The following is a 15,917-nucleotide window of genomic DNA, read 5'->3' as shown; positions in this document are numbered from 1 at the left end:
GAACACAAGCAGGGGGAGTGGGAGAGGAAGAAGCAGGCTCCCAGCAGAGGAGCCTGATGTGGGGCTCGATCCCACAACACCGGGATCACGCCCTGAGCCGAAGGCAGACGCTTAACTGCTGTGCCACCCAGGCGCCCCTAAAAAAATACAGTATATTTTATATATAAAGTATGTGTTGAGTTTTATCAGTAAGGCTTCTGGTTAGCAGCAGGCTATTAGTAGGTAAGTTTTGGAGGAGTCAAAAGTTGTATATGGATTTTCAAGAGCACAGGGGGGTAAGCACCCCTAACCCCCATGTAGTTCAAGGGTCGAATGTATAGGGATTTACTGAAGGCTACTATTTCAGGTGATCAAAGCTTTTTTGGCTCCTGGGTCCCTGGTTGAGATGAACAGAAATCCAGTCTTCAGACAACTAATACTGCCAGGCAGTATGTAATCTGAATAATTTAGTGTATTCTGAATTCTGTTATCAGAAGAGATCACAAAATTCATAGCCTTTTCTTTTTACAATTGAGAAAAGGTTATCAAAGCATCAAATTTGTGTGTGTGGGGGGAATCAAACATATCGACTTGGTGTTTTTTGTCTTAATACTTTTTGTTTCCCCCCCCTTTTTTTTTACATTGTATAAGCAATAAAGCTCTAAAGTGAAAAAGGTTACATAATTTAATATTCATTGAAGGCTATTAACTTTTGGAATCAAAAAGGATGACAAGTATACCATAGAAAATAGCATTTAATGTACAAAAAAGCATCCAGGTTAAGAGGCTGAGAAATCACTGAACTAGGCTAACAGATTTCTTTCCTTGATCTTTTCAAGGATATGCCTTAATTAAGGTGAAGTAATAACTTTTGCAACTATACCTCAAAATCTTTTCCAGGGAGTCTAAAATACCAAGGGTCAGCTAGTAATATGTGTAAAATGGCAATTTGTAGAAGTTCAATATATCATTTTTTTTAATCTTGTGAACAGTGGTGGATAGAATAGCCTTTTGCTGTTAAGACAAATTTGCCTACACAAAGGTCAGATCCATGCCTTTGGAGATTAACTCCATGCTTGATCAAGGTCTGTAATTCATGCCTAAAATGAATGTTTATCTTAACTCTCCTTCCTTACACCTGCAAGAAGCCTATTATGTCTCTTTCAGTAGAACATTTCTCATGAAATATTTAATTTATCTGTTCTTTACCAACATACTGATACCGGGGCAAATTTTCTTTAAAAACCTATTGTACTATTAGGGAATATCCCTTCCCTCCCCTAATAAAAAAGGTAAGTTAGGCATTCAGGAAGCTGTATCCCGGTTAGTTTTATCTGCTTTTATTCTTAATTAACCAGAATGCTGAAAAGACCACTAAGTTACTGAAAACCTTCCTGAAAGTGTTCATGTCTCTTCTTTAGTTAAGTGCAGCACAGACTTAATATTAATGGGGAAAGAAAACATCTGCTCACAAGGTTTCTAATCAACAGTTTCCCCTTTGAAATAAGCAATACTGCAGGGAAGCATCCCAGTCATTATTCACAGCTGCCAGTTTTCTGGCTCCTTTTATTCAGAAGTACCATACAAATAAGGTACCAAATTCCAGAATGTAGAACCTGGTTACTACATATTTACTAATGAATGAGGGAAATTTTTATTACACCTTTTGCAAGTATTTTAAATTTAATATGCTAAAAACTTAAGGTTAAACATCTGAGATATTTAGCCAAACATGATATTTGTCTGCATGTGTTTAATGAATCTTCCAAATCCTAATGAATGGAATTTTGGCAAGTACTATCAATAATGAAAAAATACATCAATGCCTTTGACTTCCCCAACAGAAAACATATGCTGCCTGAAGATAATTTCATTGGTACTTATTAGTAATAAACACAAGATATTTTCATGATTTAGTATTTCAATCCTAGATTAGGGCAAAATCTATGATACAGAGTGCTATTAATAGTATTATCACATCTCCTCTTTTTCCTGGCAGATGAGGAAAATAATTGGAACCAACGTTTTAGAAGATCAAGGCACTTAACTTTAAAAATATATACACTCTGATTTCTAAACAAATTCAAATTGAGCAAAATAAAAAAGATGGTAAAACTTGTTACTCACAGTACTTTTTATGTACTGTCAGTAAAAAATAATTGTGTAAAATGGGTATCTTCACAAGTGGGAGATTTATAAAAAAATTTTCTTCAAAGAAAAAGTCACAAAAATTATGGCACAGAAGAAGCTGATTTTTAAAACTTTTATTGATTTTAAAACAAAATCCAGTTTGAACCACAAAACTGTTTGAACCACAAGTGGGAATACAATGTCTTCAAGATACTAAAGCTGCTATTCTACATAATGATGAAACAGAATTAACAGGAGGATAATACGACCTTTTCATTCTGGTGGTTTATAGATTTTCTTAGGATGAATTAAATTTGTTTAACACCATGTAATAGGACTACAAACACGGTATTTTTTAAAATGCCTTGCCAAATTTATCATTATGAATGTTTAAAAACACAACTCTATAAATGGGTAAAGAAGCAAGCAGTCTTTTACAGTGAGTTTGCAAGGCTTTGCCTTTGTAAGCAAGAAAAGTACATATTTTTGTTGAAAATTCTTTTTGTATTTAATCTCACGGGAATATTGGTATATAGAAATCCACATACTATATTTCATGAGATTTTCATCAACCTGATTGTGTAATGCTAGTTCTACAGGGTAAAGAAATTCCCTATTGCTTCTAATGTTAGTTGACCAACCCCAAGTTGTTATTCCATGCTTATCCGTACAGAAAGGTCTACTGATCCTTTTAACCAGCCCTCCGCCTTACCTGCTGCCAAAGAGAAAAGGGGCTGGGAAGATTCTTGCTGTCTAATCCACTGTTCCCTTGGAGCAAAAGACCGCACAGGGAGGGGAGAATTTAGCTATTCATAGATCTAGCACACATCTAGGTGTATGCCCCAGAACACAACACTGCCTCCAAGCTCATCTTTAAGTCATTTCTTAACACTGTAAGTAAAATGAAAAGCGTTCTTAAGTCTGCATGGTCAAACAGGAAGCTTCTCCTGTTACAGTAATCTTTCTTTGGATTACAAAGTTCCCCTTAGGGAAAAACACCACTAACTAACGTGCTGGCCAAATGTAGAGCTTGTTTAAATGTGACTCAGAGTCATCTAGAATGCCATGGCAACCACTGTGAGTCTGATTATTAACAAAAAAGAAAAAGAGGACTAATTTTATAGATAAATGTAGGGTGAATTACTGAAGTTCCAAGATCAATGTCTGATTCTAAACACAGTAACAAAGAAATTTTTCCATTCAGGATTAAGATGTCTTTAAGAGTTGAAACGATTTTGGAGGTCATCCAGCCCAACTTCCATCCAGATATCACGCCTCTCACATATAGTAGTCTTCTGAATTATAAAAATTTATAAAGTTATTTTAAAAAAAAAGCTACATAAATAAAAATTATCTCTATATATAGAAATATCTATTCAGCAATTCCATAATTTAAATATTCAAATTAAACTGCGTAGAACTGGTTCCTTCTCACCACCACAAACTGTATTTACACACTAACACATCGAATTACATTTAATAGTACTACTTGACTAAAATGGAGAAAAATAGTATTCTAACACAGTCCCTATGTGAATTAGATCTCAAACTTAAAAAAAAAAAAAATTATAAGTTAACTTGGTAACCTGGACTTCAGTGTCTCATTTAAGGTTTGATTCTGGAATGCAAATACGGTTTTTCAAAGTAATAAAATCTCTTGTATATAGTCTATGTATTAATTGTTTACAAGGACTGTGAATCCATCACATCACAAATGGGAGGCTCTAGTGATTAACCAAATGTGTCCAACACAGAAAATAACTCTTTATTTGGTCAAAAGTATAAAAGGTTTGACCTTACTTGAAATATGAAAAAGCTGAGTATTTGAAAGATATATGAAAATACTCAGCAAAGACACTATGAAAAGCTGAATAACAAAGTAACTTTCTCAAAAAATTATTTTAGGCCACAGTATATAACAGAACTTATTGCTATTTGAAATATCATTAAAAATAGGTTCATATATAGAAGAGATTGTTTCAGTAATACTTTGCTAATATAAAATGATATGCTCCTTTTAAGAAGACATACTCTAGATCTCATTTCTAAAACTCTATTTTCTGATTTCCAAAATTTCCATATATATCTAATCAAACTGACCTTACCAAAATCCCACAAATTATAAATCAATTAAAGTTCTGATTTCATTAATTTTAGCTTGTTTCATTTCATTAGCATTTGTTTTTTTAGTTCCAAAGGCTCCAGCAGCAAGTTCTCTCTTTGTGTTTTGTATTTTCAGCATATTTTCTTCAACAGAATCCTTCACAATGAACTTGGGGGGAAAAAAAAGTACTTTTTTAGGTCACAATATTTAAAATCTTCAATGAAAAAAAAGAAAATTTAAGACATGTTGAAATGTTGGTCCACTATAAAGAAATCTGCTTTCTTACAGTATTACATAGATTATTGATTGATTTTGAAAGCTATTAGAAACTGGTTAGCTGTCCTTTTTTTCTCAATATGAAGTGAGCATATTTAGAATACGAGAGAATACCAGAGCTGAGTATTGCTTTCCCTCATCATTCAAAACCAATATATGGTTTTCTTGTATAAACAATATGGCTGTAAGGCCATAAGTTACATCTAAGAACAGCACCAAAACCAGCAAACTTTATAGGCAACTCGGTAAGTGGAATACTTGCAAAATAAATTTAGCATTATATTTAAGTAGCCAAATGAGATTTTCCCAGAAATGCAAGAATGTGCCTTTGTCTGGTTTAACTTATAACATGGATAAGTTAAAAAAAAAGACATCTTCTCAACAGATGCTTAAGAAGCATTTCTGATAAAAAACCTTGATTAAAAAAAAAAATCAACCTATAAATGTCCCTCAGTCTTACATGTATCCACTAGAAACTCACCAACAATGTACTCACAATGTAAAACAATAAAAGGAAGAGTTCAAGAATGATTACTATCACTACTAATAGTCAACATTGTGTAGAGGTCCAGTTACTGTCATAACTATGTAACATTACTGAAATACATAAAAGACCTAAATAAATGAAGAAACATACTAAATTCTTATATGGGAACACTCTTTATTTATAAGGTGTGTTTATATATTTATAAAGAAGACCATTCTCAAATTATTCATAACTTCAATAAATCCCAAACAAGATTTCTTAAATGGGATCTGGTAACCTAAATCCAAAAGTTCAAGAGTAAATAATTGTATTAGCGAATTTCCAAAAAGAGGGTAATGACAACACTGCCCTACTAGATATCAAAGCATACTTTAAAAAACCATAGTAATTATAAGAGTAATACTGTCCTGGGAATAGGAAAAGAAATCAATGAAACAAACACAGGAACAAAGTCTAGAAAGAGACTCATATTAATATATATAAATTACTTTATGATAAAGTGACATTTCAAATCAGAAAAAAATGATATAAATTTTCTGAAGCCTTTTCATGAAAAAAAGCACCTACGGTTCAAAGATAAGAGTTTGAAATAAGCCATTTCCAATATACATAACAATTTAAAATCAGAATGTATAAAGGAATCTTTTATATTATAAAACTATATTTGTACTTAAAACTGGACAAAAACAACCAATTCACAGAAAAAAATATTAACTCACAACAGCTAAGCGAAAAATAAGTATGCTCAAGGTCTTAGGTATACGTAAATTAAAAGAGCATTTTTCTGACCATCACATAAAAATTTACATCATTCTCATACATCATTAAGCCTATTTTGAAAACAACTTGAAACAGTTAAAAGAATCCTAAATCCAGAATTCTAGTTTTCTTTCTTTTTTTTTTTTAAAGATTTTACTTGAGAGAAAGAGAGCCCACAGAGGGCAGTGGGTGGGCAGAGAAAGGGAAGCACACTCCCCACTGAGCAGGAAGCCCAACATGGGGCTCTATGCCGGTACCCTGAGATCATGACCAGAGCTAAAGGCAGACACTTAACCAACTGAGCTACCCAGGCACCTCCAGAATTCTAGTATTCTTAATCCTAAAGAAGTACTTGTATGTAATATAATGCTCATTATGGCACTGTTTTTATTAGCAAAATATTAGACTGGCTAAATAATGGTTTATCTATATATGGATGTTAAAAAGAATGGGTTTGGAGAGTCATCAAATTCACAGAGAGAAAGTAGAAGGGTGGTTGCTGAGGGCTGAGTTTCAATTTGAGATGAAAAAGTTCTGGAGACGGATGATGCTGAAAATTGCACAACAGTGTGAAAGTATGTAATGCCACTTAAGTGTACACTTAAAAATAGATAAAATGATAAATATGTATTTTGCCACTATATAAAAACAAAAGAAAAGGTTTTATATGTACTTATATGGGTATAGTCCCCAAAATATACTGTTAAGAGGGCAAAGTATGTTGCAGAATAATAAAGTATGACCCCATTTACCTTAAAAGAAATTTTTTAAAGAAGAGATATGTACATACAAATGAATCTATGTAAACATCAAGAGAGACTTCAAATAACATGTAAAACTACTGATGGTGGTTTCCTCTAGAGGAGATTAAAGCTGACCTTCATATTTTGTTCTACACAATTCTACTGCAATCTTTCATAATATATTCATGCATTATTTGTATAATCTTAAAAACCTCATCAACCTAATTTTAAAATAGATGGCTTCAAAACTCACTTTTGTGATGATAACTTCTTGCTTCTGGCCAAGTCTATGGCATCTGTCAAAGCACTGATCTTCAGCAGCTGGATTCCAGGCCTAATAAGAATATGAATGCGTTGTTACCACCCTGATCTGTGAGTGTTCTGCACAAATCCTGTCATTTCAGTATTACTGATTTACCTTTTACTGACTCAAATTCTTCTGACGTAATTCAGATACTGACATAAATGCTCTGGGGAAAATAATTCACCCCACTCTGAACTATGACAGGCAGGTATTCTCCCCCATCATTTCACTGTACTGCTTCTAGTATCTAATACAGTACCTGATACATAGAAAGCACACAGCTAAGCGATTGTTAAGTAATCAAACAGTATCTTTTTCCATTTTAAAATTGACCTCTGTCTGCTTAACAAAGGAAAGTGTTACACATCCTCTTAAATGACCTAATTTATATCAGAAAAAATATGTCATTGGGTTCGTTTATGAAAAAGTTTTCTCCCCTTTTGCTGCTCTTTTGATTCTTTTTCTTTCACTTTCTTCCATTTGTTAAATAAAAGTACAAAAAAAGATTTCAGGAGTAATCAGAAGTCCTAAAACTTAAAGCCTTTGTTGATGCAATTTTCTCTATCTATATTTGAATCTGTTTAACTTCAAAGTTGAACTAAAATAACATTAACTCATTAAATACAGGCATTATCGTGGGGACTGTCTTAAAGTGAAGAATAAAACAATGAAGCACAGAAAAGAATAAGCAAAACAATAGAGAGTTCTTCAGTCTAGAAAGACAGGAGTCAAGTGGTTTGGAAATACTATCATGAACTATCAGGGTAGAGATCATTAAACTGTGGGATGATTCTTAAAGGGTGTTTAGAGAAAAGGAAACTATATATAAAAGTACGACCTGAAAATGCAACAAAATTGCAAATGCATATGTAGATGACAAGTTTATAGTATGATTCATACTCAGGCTATTATTTTCTTCTGAAGTTCCCTTGATGCGGTACCTGGGTGGCACAGCTGGTTAAGCATCGGACTTCTTGATATTCACTTGGGTCATGATCTTGGGGTCATGGGATTGGGCCCCACATCCTGCTCTGTGCTGAGCACTGAGTCCCCCCACCTCTGGCTCACACTCTTTTTCAAAATATAAATAAATAAATAAATAAATAAATAAATAAATAAATAAAATAAATAAATAAATAAATAAAGTTCCCGTGAAAAAGAGATTTTACTATGGTTGTAATTTGAGTACTGGGTGATTTTTCCTATAGAAGTCAGATTTTAAGAATATACTTAGCTTATCATTTTCTAAAACTGATAATCATATTTTGTGTATATTCTGTATTTCACAAATGGCTACATTTTGAAACCATTAAACCAAGAGCCCAGGTAAATAAATGTTCCTTTCTGTTGTCTCTGTTTTATCTAGGAACCTTCTAGTGAGCTGGCAATATACATCTAGTATGACTACCATGAGTCAATTTTTTTTTTTTTTTTTAAGTAGGCTCCATGCCCAGTGTGGAACCCAAAATGGGGCTTGAACTCACAACCCTGAGATCAAGACCTGAGCTGAGATCAAGAGTAGGATGCTTAACCAACTGAGCCACCTAGGTGCCCCTATCAGGTATCTAATTTATCTCATGATAATATAAAACTGATAGCTGCCATTTTCACCAGTACTGATGAAGGAAGGTAATTAGCTTTATCAAAAGCCAAAAATCAAACATTTAAAATACACCGTAACTCTAATGCAACATTCCATGAAAAGGTAAAATACTTTCATTAGTAAAGTTTTTTATTCAATCTTATTTTCCTGGGACCTGGCCTTCATTTTAAAGCTAGAAACATGTGAAATATTCAATGAAAAACAATTTACTATGAACTGCTAAAACATTCTAGAAGTTTTTTTAAACTACTAAAGAGTATAGTCTGTCATCAGCTTTATACTATATTTGGTATCAACATTTTCCTTATCAGATACTAAGATGAACAAAAGAAGCAAATAATTTGGGAATTTGTCCAAAAATCATCTTCTAAGATTATCATCAGGTTAGTTAATATGACTTAATATGCGGTTACAATGACTATTTTTTTATAATAACCATAAAATATTAAAACACTAGCAAAGATTTAAAACTTCATCCACATAACTAGGCAAGAAAATACAACAGACCACTGCCATCCATAACATTAATGAGAATCTGGGAATGTCAAAATACGGTTCTGGTTGTATTTTCTGGGGAGGTTACCCTCAGGTGAGGAAAAAGCCTTGGTAGCAGGTGTATGCATGAACTAGATAGCCTAACCAGAATAACTCAAATTTGTATCTCAGTGAACTTTGTTATGAAATTTTCTGAATTTCAGGTAACAAGCTAAAACTACAAATCTTAAATCTGTAAATCATAGAAATAGATAGGGTTGCCTCTAGCCCTGACAGTAACCTAGTGCAAATTAGAAACTGAATTAGTCCAGAGGGCCTACAGCTCCTTGTGTAATTAGAAAAAGGTGCTGCTCCTCTATGCATGCTTCTCTTAGGTCACAATTTGGTGAGTAAAGTTCAGAGTGAATTTTAGCTCCCACTCTACAGCTAGGTCTATATTGTACAACTACAAGTGACTGTACTGTATTAGATGCTAAAATTTATCCAAAATATTCCATTAACGGTATTAGTTCCTAAAACTGTGATGCTGGACCACCGCACCTGAATCACCTATGATCTATATAAAAATGCAGTTTCCTGGGTCTCATCCAGTAACTCCTTAGCTCTGAAGACAGAGATGAGAAATTACATTTTACCTAATTCTTTGCACATTAACACTTGAGACCATTAATATCACGATGGTAGCTACTTTCTCTACCTTGTTTATAGCCAGATTCCTGGTGCCTGTAAGACTCCCTGACACAACACAGAATCGCATTATTTGTTGGCCAAATAAATGAAGCCACTACACTAAAGCATTACAAGTTAATAGAAACTAATTCTATATATAGAAGTAGAAAACCACAGCACAGAAATTAAAAACATGGAATCCTGGTTTGCATATTATTGCATGATGTTGGGCAAGTTATTTTACATCTCTGTGCTTCAGTTTCCTACCTGTAAAATAAGGACAATAATAAAACCTCATAAGGATCCATCATAGGGATATCCTAGGGATGCTGTGAGAATTTCAGCTGATATATGTAAAGCACTTAAAAGAAAGCCCTCAATACACATTTACTAAGTTATTATCTATTTCTAAAGTCTGCCTAAGAATTTTCACAATCAGTTATAACTATGAAGGTATTTACCAAATAGTTTATTTTTTAAAAAAGTTTAATAACATACCAAAATGTTTACAGAACTACTTACTGGATCCATTAAGAACACTCGAGAAGCTGCAGAAAGATTCAAACCAACTCCCCCTGCTTTTAGGGATAGAAGCATTATAGTTGGAGATCCTGCTTCAGTGTTTTGAAAACACTGAATTGATTCAACTCTCTTCTTCTGTGCCATAGAACCATCCAAACGAGTAAACACAAATCCAGAGGCTCTAATGGAGGGACAAAAAAAGACAAGTAACACTTGTCCATACAATTTAAAAACAGGTTAAGTAATTACAAATCTCTTCATTCAACCAATTCTTCTACTCATTTATTTTGACAAATACTTACTAACCATCTACTAACATGTCATGCTCTGCAGTCGAATTTTTTTCTGATAAATTGCAGACTAAATCTTTAAAATCCTATGCTCCCAGGAAATATTCTTTGTGACTCTGTCATTTTAGATAGATGAAATGAATGTAACTGGTAAAACATAATTATTTTTTGCTATCCAAATCAAAACACATAAAATCCTTTTACTCAAAGTGAGAATCAATACTGAGTTTACCTGAGTGGTGTTTCTATTAAAGACAGGAATGTTGTAAACTGAGAAACAACTAAACTTTTTATGTTGGGGTTCTTCTTTCTTAAGTCAATCAGTGCATGCATTAGAGCATTAATCTGAAAAGGAAAAAAAAAATCAGGACATCCATTAGATTCCATTTTGAATGGGCAAAATACATGGAACTTTTTTTTATTAGGAAAAGAATGTTCCTGCCCCATTATTTCCCTAAAATGCAAAAGTAAAAGACAACTAATGTTTTTTAAAATTAGGACTGAAAGAATGCACTCATAAACTGAAGCTCCCTTCTTCTCAAATTCACTAGAAATAAAAATGTTAACACCAACAGAATTCAAATGATAGTATTAAATAGATAGATTTAGATAGAATTATTTTAAGACATGGTACCCTTATATAAACATAAAACAAATACTCAAATATTTGCCCATGTGTATTTTACCTTTGAACTGGATGTCCATTCCATATTAGACTTTTTCTCAGTGTCACACGCCAATTCTTCTGGAGGACATTCTAATAAATTGTCTCCATGTATATCATTTCTGCATAAAGGACATTTAGCATGTGGCTATACAAGAAAGAATAAGATATGAGTGAAGTTTATCAGGAAAAAATATAAATTTACCTAAAATCTTTAAAACGTATGGTAAATTCTGTATCCTTAATAGCTAGCATTTTATTAGACTTTTTATTAGATTCATCCATTTGAGATAAATCTGTACATGCTGAACTCCAGAGAGATGTAATGTTGTTATGTGTTAAGTAGGGCTGGGTACGAAAGGGAGCAAAAGTATGGTATGTGATCTTGACTACTAGCAGGAGCTTGAAACAAGTATTATAATACAATTTGCCCTTGAACATGGGTCTGAACTACAGAGTCCACGTATATAAAGATTTCTTCCCAATAAATACAATATAGTACCATAAATGGATATTCTCTTATTATTTTACTATTTTCTCTAGCTTACTTTACTGTAACAATACCACATACAGACACCCCAGGTGGGCTTAGTTGAAGGAGCATGCAATTCTTGATCTCGGGGTCATGAATATAAGCCCCACACTGGGTGCAGAGATAACTTAAATAAAAACTTTAAAAAGAATACCATATATAACACAAAATATTTGTTTAAGTTATCGGTAAGGCTTCTGGTTGACAGATTAGTAAATTAAGTTTTATAAGAGTCAGAAGTGATATTCACATTTTCAACTGCACAGGGGGTCAACACCCCTCACCCCTGCATTGTTCAAGGTGAACTATTTACAGACAACTTAAAGAAACCATGAATAACATTATCCTGAACCTAACTACAATACAGCACACTAGTTGGAACTGTTCATTAGAAGAAAAGAAAATTTCTTTCTTAATGGCTTATAAAGCTAGTCTAGACCTGTTAAATCCTATCAGGCTCATTCAAAGCAATATTTGTTGTGTCCATTTGTACCAAGACATGCTAATAAAATATCTCCTAAATAACTATATACCAAATACCATTACAAAAAAAAATTTCTGAAACTGAAATAATGTTAAAAAGTCAGTATAGTGGGGGGCGCCTGGGTGGCACAGCGGTTAAGCGTCTGCCTTTGGCTCAGGGCGTGATCCCGGCGTTGTGGGATGGAGCCCCACATCAGGCTCCTCCGCTATGAGCCTGCTTCTTCCTCTCCCACTCCCCCTGCTTGTGTTCCCTCTCTCGCTGGCTGTCTCTATCTCTGTCGAATAAATAAATAAAATCTTAAAAAAAAAAAAAAGTCAGTATAGTGGGGTTACCTTTAGGAAGGAGGGAGAGGGTAAAAGATTGGAAGCGGACACAAGGAGACCAGGGCACATGGATGTGTTTACTTCGTAATTCACTCAACTGTACAATCATGACCTATGCATTTTTTTCCTACATATATACCAATGAAAATGTTAAAAAAAAAAAAAACAAACAAACCTCTACCTCAGAAGAACTGCTCAAAGGATTATTCCACTTCAAAAAATTCTACCGAACGTAAGAACCAGACCTACCTTATCCAATAGCCAATAAACACACATGACAATTAAGCCCTTGAAATGTGTTGAAGCCAAACTGAGATACGCTGTATATGTACAATACCACCAAACTTTGAACACTTAAGTTAAAAAATCATGTAAATTATCTCAATAATTTTTATATGTTAGATATATTGGATAAATAAAAATGTCATTAACTTCATCTATTTCTACTAGAAAATTTAAAATTACCTTTGTGTCTCACATTATTGATCTGTTATTGGACAGCAATGATCTTAACAATAGAACTAGGATATTCTGATCATGCCTCTAAAAGTGTGCTGTCTTTTTATAAAGGCTTACTTATAAGAAATTTATCACTATGAAACACTGACATACATAATTAACCATAAAACGTGCACTAGTAAATCCAAGTGCAAAACTCTTTATAGTCTAACTGAGATTTCATTACACTCAAGACGGACCAGTATACCACTCCATCAAACACTGAATCCATACCTAGCATAAAACTAACCTGCTCATTTTGAATGACTTGGCAAATACAGGGTTTACAAAAGACATGTGCACAATGTGTTATGACAGGAACTGTTAAAGAATCCAAGCAAATTGCACATTCTTCATCAGAACCTGAGCTCAGAATTAACTTCATCTTCCTTATTAACTTCTTTCGTAGTTCTTCAGGTGTATCATTTCCTAAAGAAAAGGCTGAAAAATTAATTTCACAGCAAGATTTGTAATATGACTAGACAAGTTAATCTTCTTATATAGGGAAAAGTTTTGCTTGGGTATTCTTTATTTAGGCTTTTTCTATTACGAAAAGCATGATTTAAATTTAAAAATTCAGAAGCTAAAATAGTAGCTACCCCATATAATACACCTTACACAAAAGCAATATTACAATCTGCACATACTACCACAGAACAAAAGGCAGATCCAATGTGAAACAACTAGCTAAGAGTATCACTGGAAATCCTGGAAGACATCATTATTATTCCATTTCACTGGTAAGAATTTGTGAGTATATTCTACTTGTGTCCTATTCTAAAAACAATGTCCATTTGACAAATAAGACACTACAGGCCATATGAAAAATTTCTGATTCTGATTTAAATATCCCTAACAAATATAATTGTGTAAACAAATCACATCTACTTACCTGAGGGACCACTGGAAGACACCGCGTTTGTAAGAAGGTGAGTATGACAGCAAATCTGCCGCAATCTAAGCAAAAGACCCAGGACATCCGCATAATGTGCAAGGACAGTCCCTTCATTAAAATACCTAGAGGTAAAAAAATGTTCAACATTATGAAGGCCTCTAAACAATATTATTCCCTATTCTGAAACAGTGGGATAAAAATGGCATTGTTCTTTTCTTCTCTGGAAATCACTTCAAAACTACCTTTAATGAAACCACAAGAGATTTATAACCATAAAGCAAAATATATGAGAAATGGCTGCCAATTGCAATAGAAGTCGGATAGGAAGACGCTGAGAGGACTACAGATCTCAAACAGACCTGCCAGAGCACAATGCTTCAAAACAGATGGCAAGTCCTGAGGGGAAAATCAACATCTTTCATGTGCAAAAACAAAAAATAGGGTACATGGCTGTGGTCTGAACTTGCATGGACAAGTTTTACACTAAGAAGAGAAGGCAAGCTAAGTAAGGAAACACGACATACCTACTGTGTTTCCAGAAAAGATTATGGGCACAAGATTCCACATTATAAGGAACCCTACAGCTTCTGATCTTTGTTGTGTAAGCACAAATAAAACCTAAAACAACTGAGATATAACCCTGAAAATAATTAAATAGGGATACTTGCTACTGACCTGGGACAGAGCTATGCCCCATCCCCCCATTCATATTAATCTCTTGCAAATAGCTAGGCCAGAAAGAACATTCAAATATAAGTAATAATCAGCAAAGAGCAAGGGAGGAACAAAGGGCAGTGAAAGAAAACTCACCAAAAAAATGTTGCAATGGAGCAAATAAAAATTATGAGCAAGTTACTGCCATGATTTATCATCATGGCAAAACAACACAGAGATGAAAAATGAGGTGGTACAGCTCAGGAGTGTGAAAGAGAGAAGTGAACCATCAGAGAAATGAAAGCCACACTGAAACCAGCATAAAAGAGACAAACCACTGTGAAAAACATAGGAAAGAATGTGGGAAACATAAGAGATAAAAAGTAAAACAGACATAAAGGATTAGAATAATATGATACCTATGGAAAACAAAAAACATCCAACACATATAAAAATAAAATAATGGAAGAGAAAACAACATTTAAGGAACACTTTACAGGAAAAGGAGTCAAAAAAAGCCTGAAATCCACAGATTTAAATGGTACCATGTGTTCCAGAAAAAAAATCAACAGCCAGGTATTGGTCAAATTGTGAGACTTTAAAGAAAAACATTAAAATAAAATCAGGGGGGCGCCTGGGTGGCACAGCGGTTAAGCGTCTGCCTTCGGCTCAGGGCGTGATCCCGGCGTTATGGGATCGAGTCCCACATCAGGCTCTTCCGCTATGAGCCTGCTTCTTCCTCTCCCACTCCCCCTGCTTGTGTTCCCTCTCTCTCTGGCTGTCTCTATCTCTGTCAAATAAATAAATAAAATATTTAAAAATAAATAAATAAAATAAAATCAGGGTTTTCAATGGAAAGTATAGCAGAACAATGACAGTACAGGAAGAATGGATGATTCAAAAATTATACACTAAGTCTATCACATACTTAAGTATATTAAGGAAATAGAAAAATGATTAGGAACACAGACTCTACAGCTAGGAAACTTTGGGTAGGTTTCTTAACCTGCATCTTCAGCTTCTTCAGCTTTAACAGTGGCGTGGTAGTAATACATAGCTGTGTGACACAGTACAAGTTACTTAACTGCTCTGTGCCTCAGATTCATCTATGAAAATGTGGGTAATCATCGTACTGACTTAATAAGATTATTAATTAATACATACAAAGCACTTAGGGGGCGCCTGGGTGGCTCAGGTGGTTAAGCATCCGGACTCTTGGCTTAAGCTCAGGTCATGATCTCAGGGTCCTGAGATCCATCCCATATTGGGCTCTCCGCTCAGCACGGTATGTACTTGAGATCCTATCTCCCTCGCCCTCTGCCCTTCCCCCCACTCACACTTGCACTAAATAAATACAATTTTTTTTTTAATTTTTAAAGATTTTATTTATTTATTCGACAGAGATACAGACAGCCAGTGAGAGAGGGAACACAAGCAGAGGGAGTGGGAGAGGAAGAAGCAGGCTCATAGCGGAAGAGCCTGATGTGGGGCTTGATCCCATAACGC

The 15,917-nt window shown here is 34.2% G+C and overlaps 1 protein-coding gene across 7 annotated transcripts in view; it reads right to left on the bottom strand.

Annotated features, from left to right (window-relative positions):
* Positions 1-2,227: 2,227 nt before the first annotated feature.
* Positions 2,228-15,917, bottom strand: part of HLTF (helicase like transcription factor) — a 52,077-nt gene continuing 38,387 nt past the window's right edge. For 2 of the 7 annotated variants that reach the window (XM_034661848.1, XM_034661849.1), the window contains exons 19-25: positions 13,755-13,879; positions 13,113-13,303; positions 11,048-11,173; positions 10,594-10,706; positions 10,072-10,252; positions 6,732-6,812; positions 2,228-4,381 (exon numbers count right to left, since the gene is read on the bottom strand). In XM_034661848.1, coding sequence (XP_034517739.1) covers positions 4,229-4,381; positions 6,732-6,812; positions 10,072-10,252; positions 10,594-10,706; positions 11,048-11,173; positions 13,113-13,303; positions 13,755-13,879 — 970 coding nt within the window. In that variant the 3' untranslated portion in view covers positions 2,228-4,228. Of the gene's footprint in view, positions 4,382-4,408; positions 6,286-6,731; positions 6,813-10,071; positions 10,253-10,593; positions 10,707-11,047; positions 11,174-13,112; positions 13,304-13,754; positions 13,880-15,917 lie in introns of those variants that run through there. The other 5 variants (XM_034661850.1, XM_034661851.1, XM_011234522.3 and 2 more) reach the window with 4 other exon arrangements.

This window comes from Ailuropoda melanoleuca, chromosome 6 (assembly GCF_002007445.2).
Source record: "Ailuropoda melanoleuca isolate Jingjing chromosome 6, ASM200744v2, whole genome shotgun sequence".
NCBI classification, from domain to species: Eukaryota; Metazoa; Chordata; class Mammalia; order Carnivora; family Ursidae; genus Ailuropoda; species Ailuropoda melanoleuca.
The sequence above is the reverse complement of the archived record's forward strand: the minus strand, read 5'-3'. Positions and strand labels throughout refer to the sequence as shown.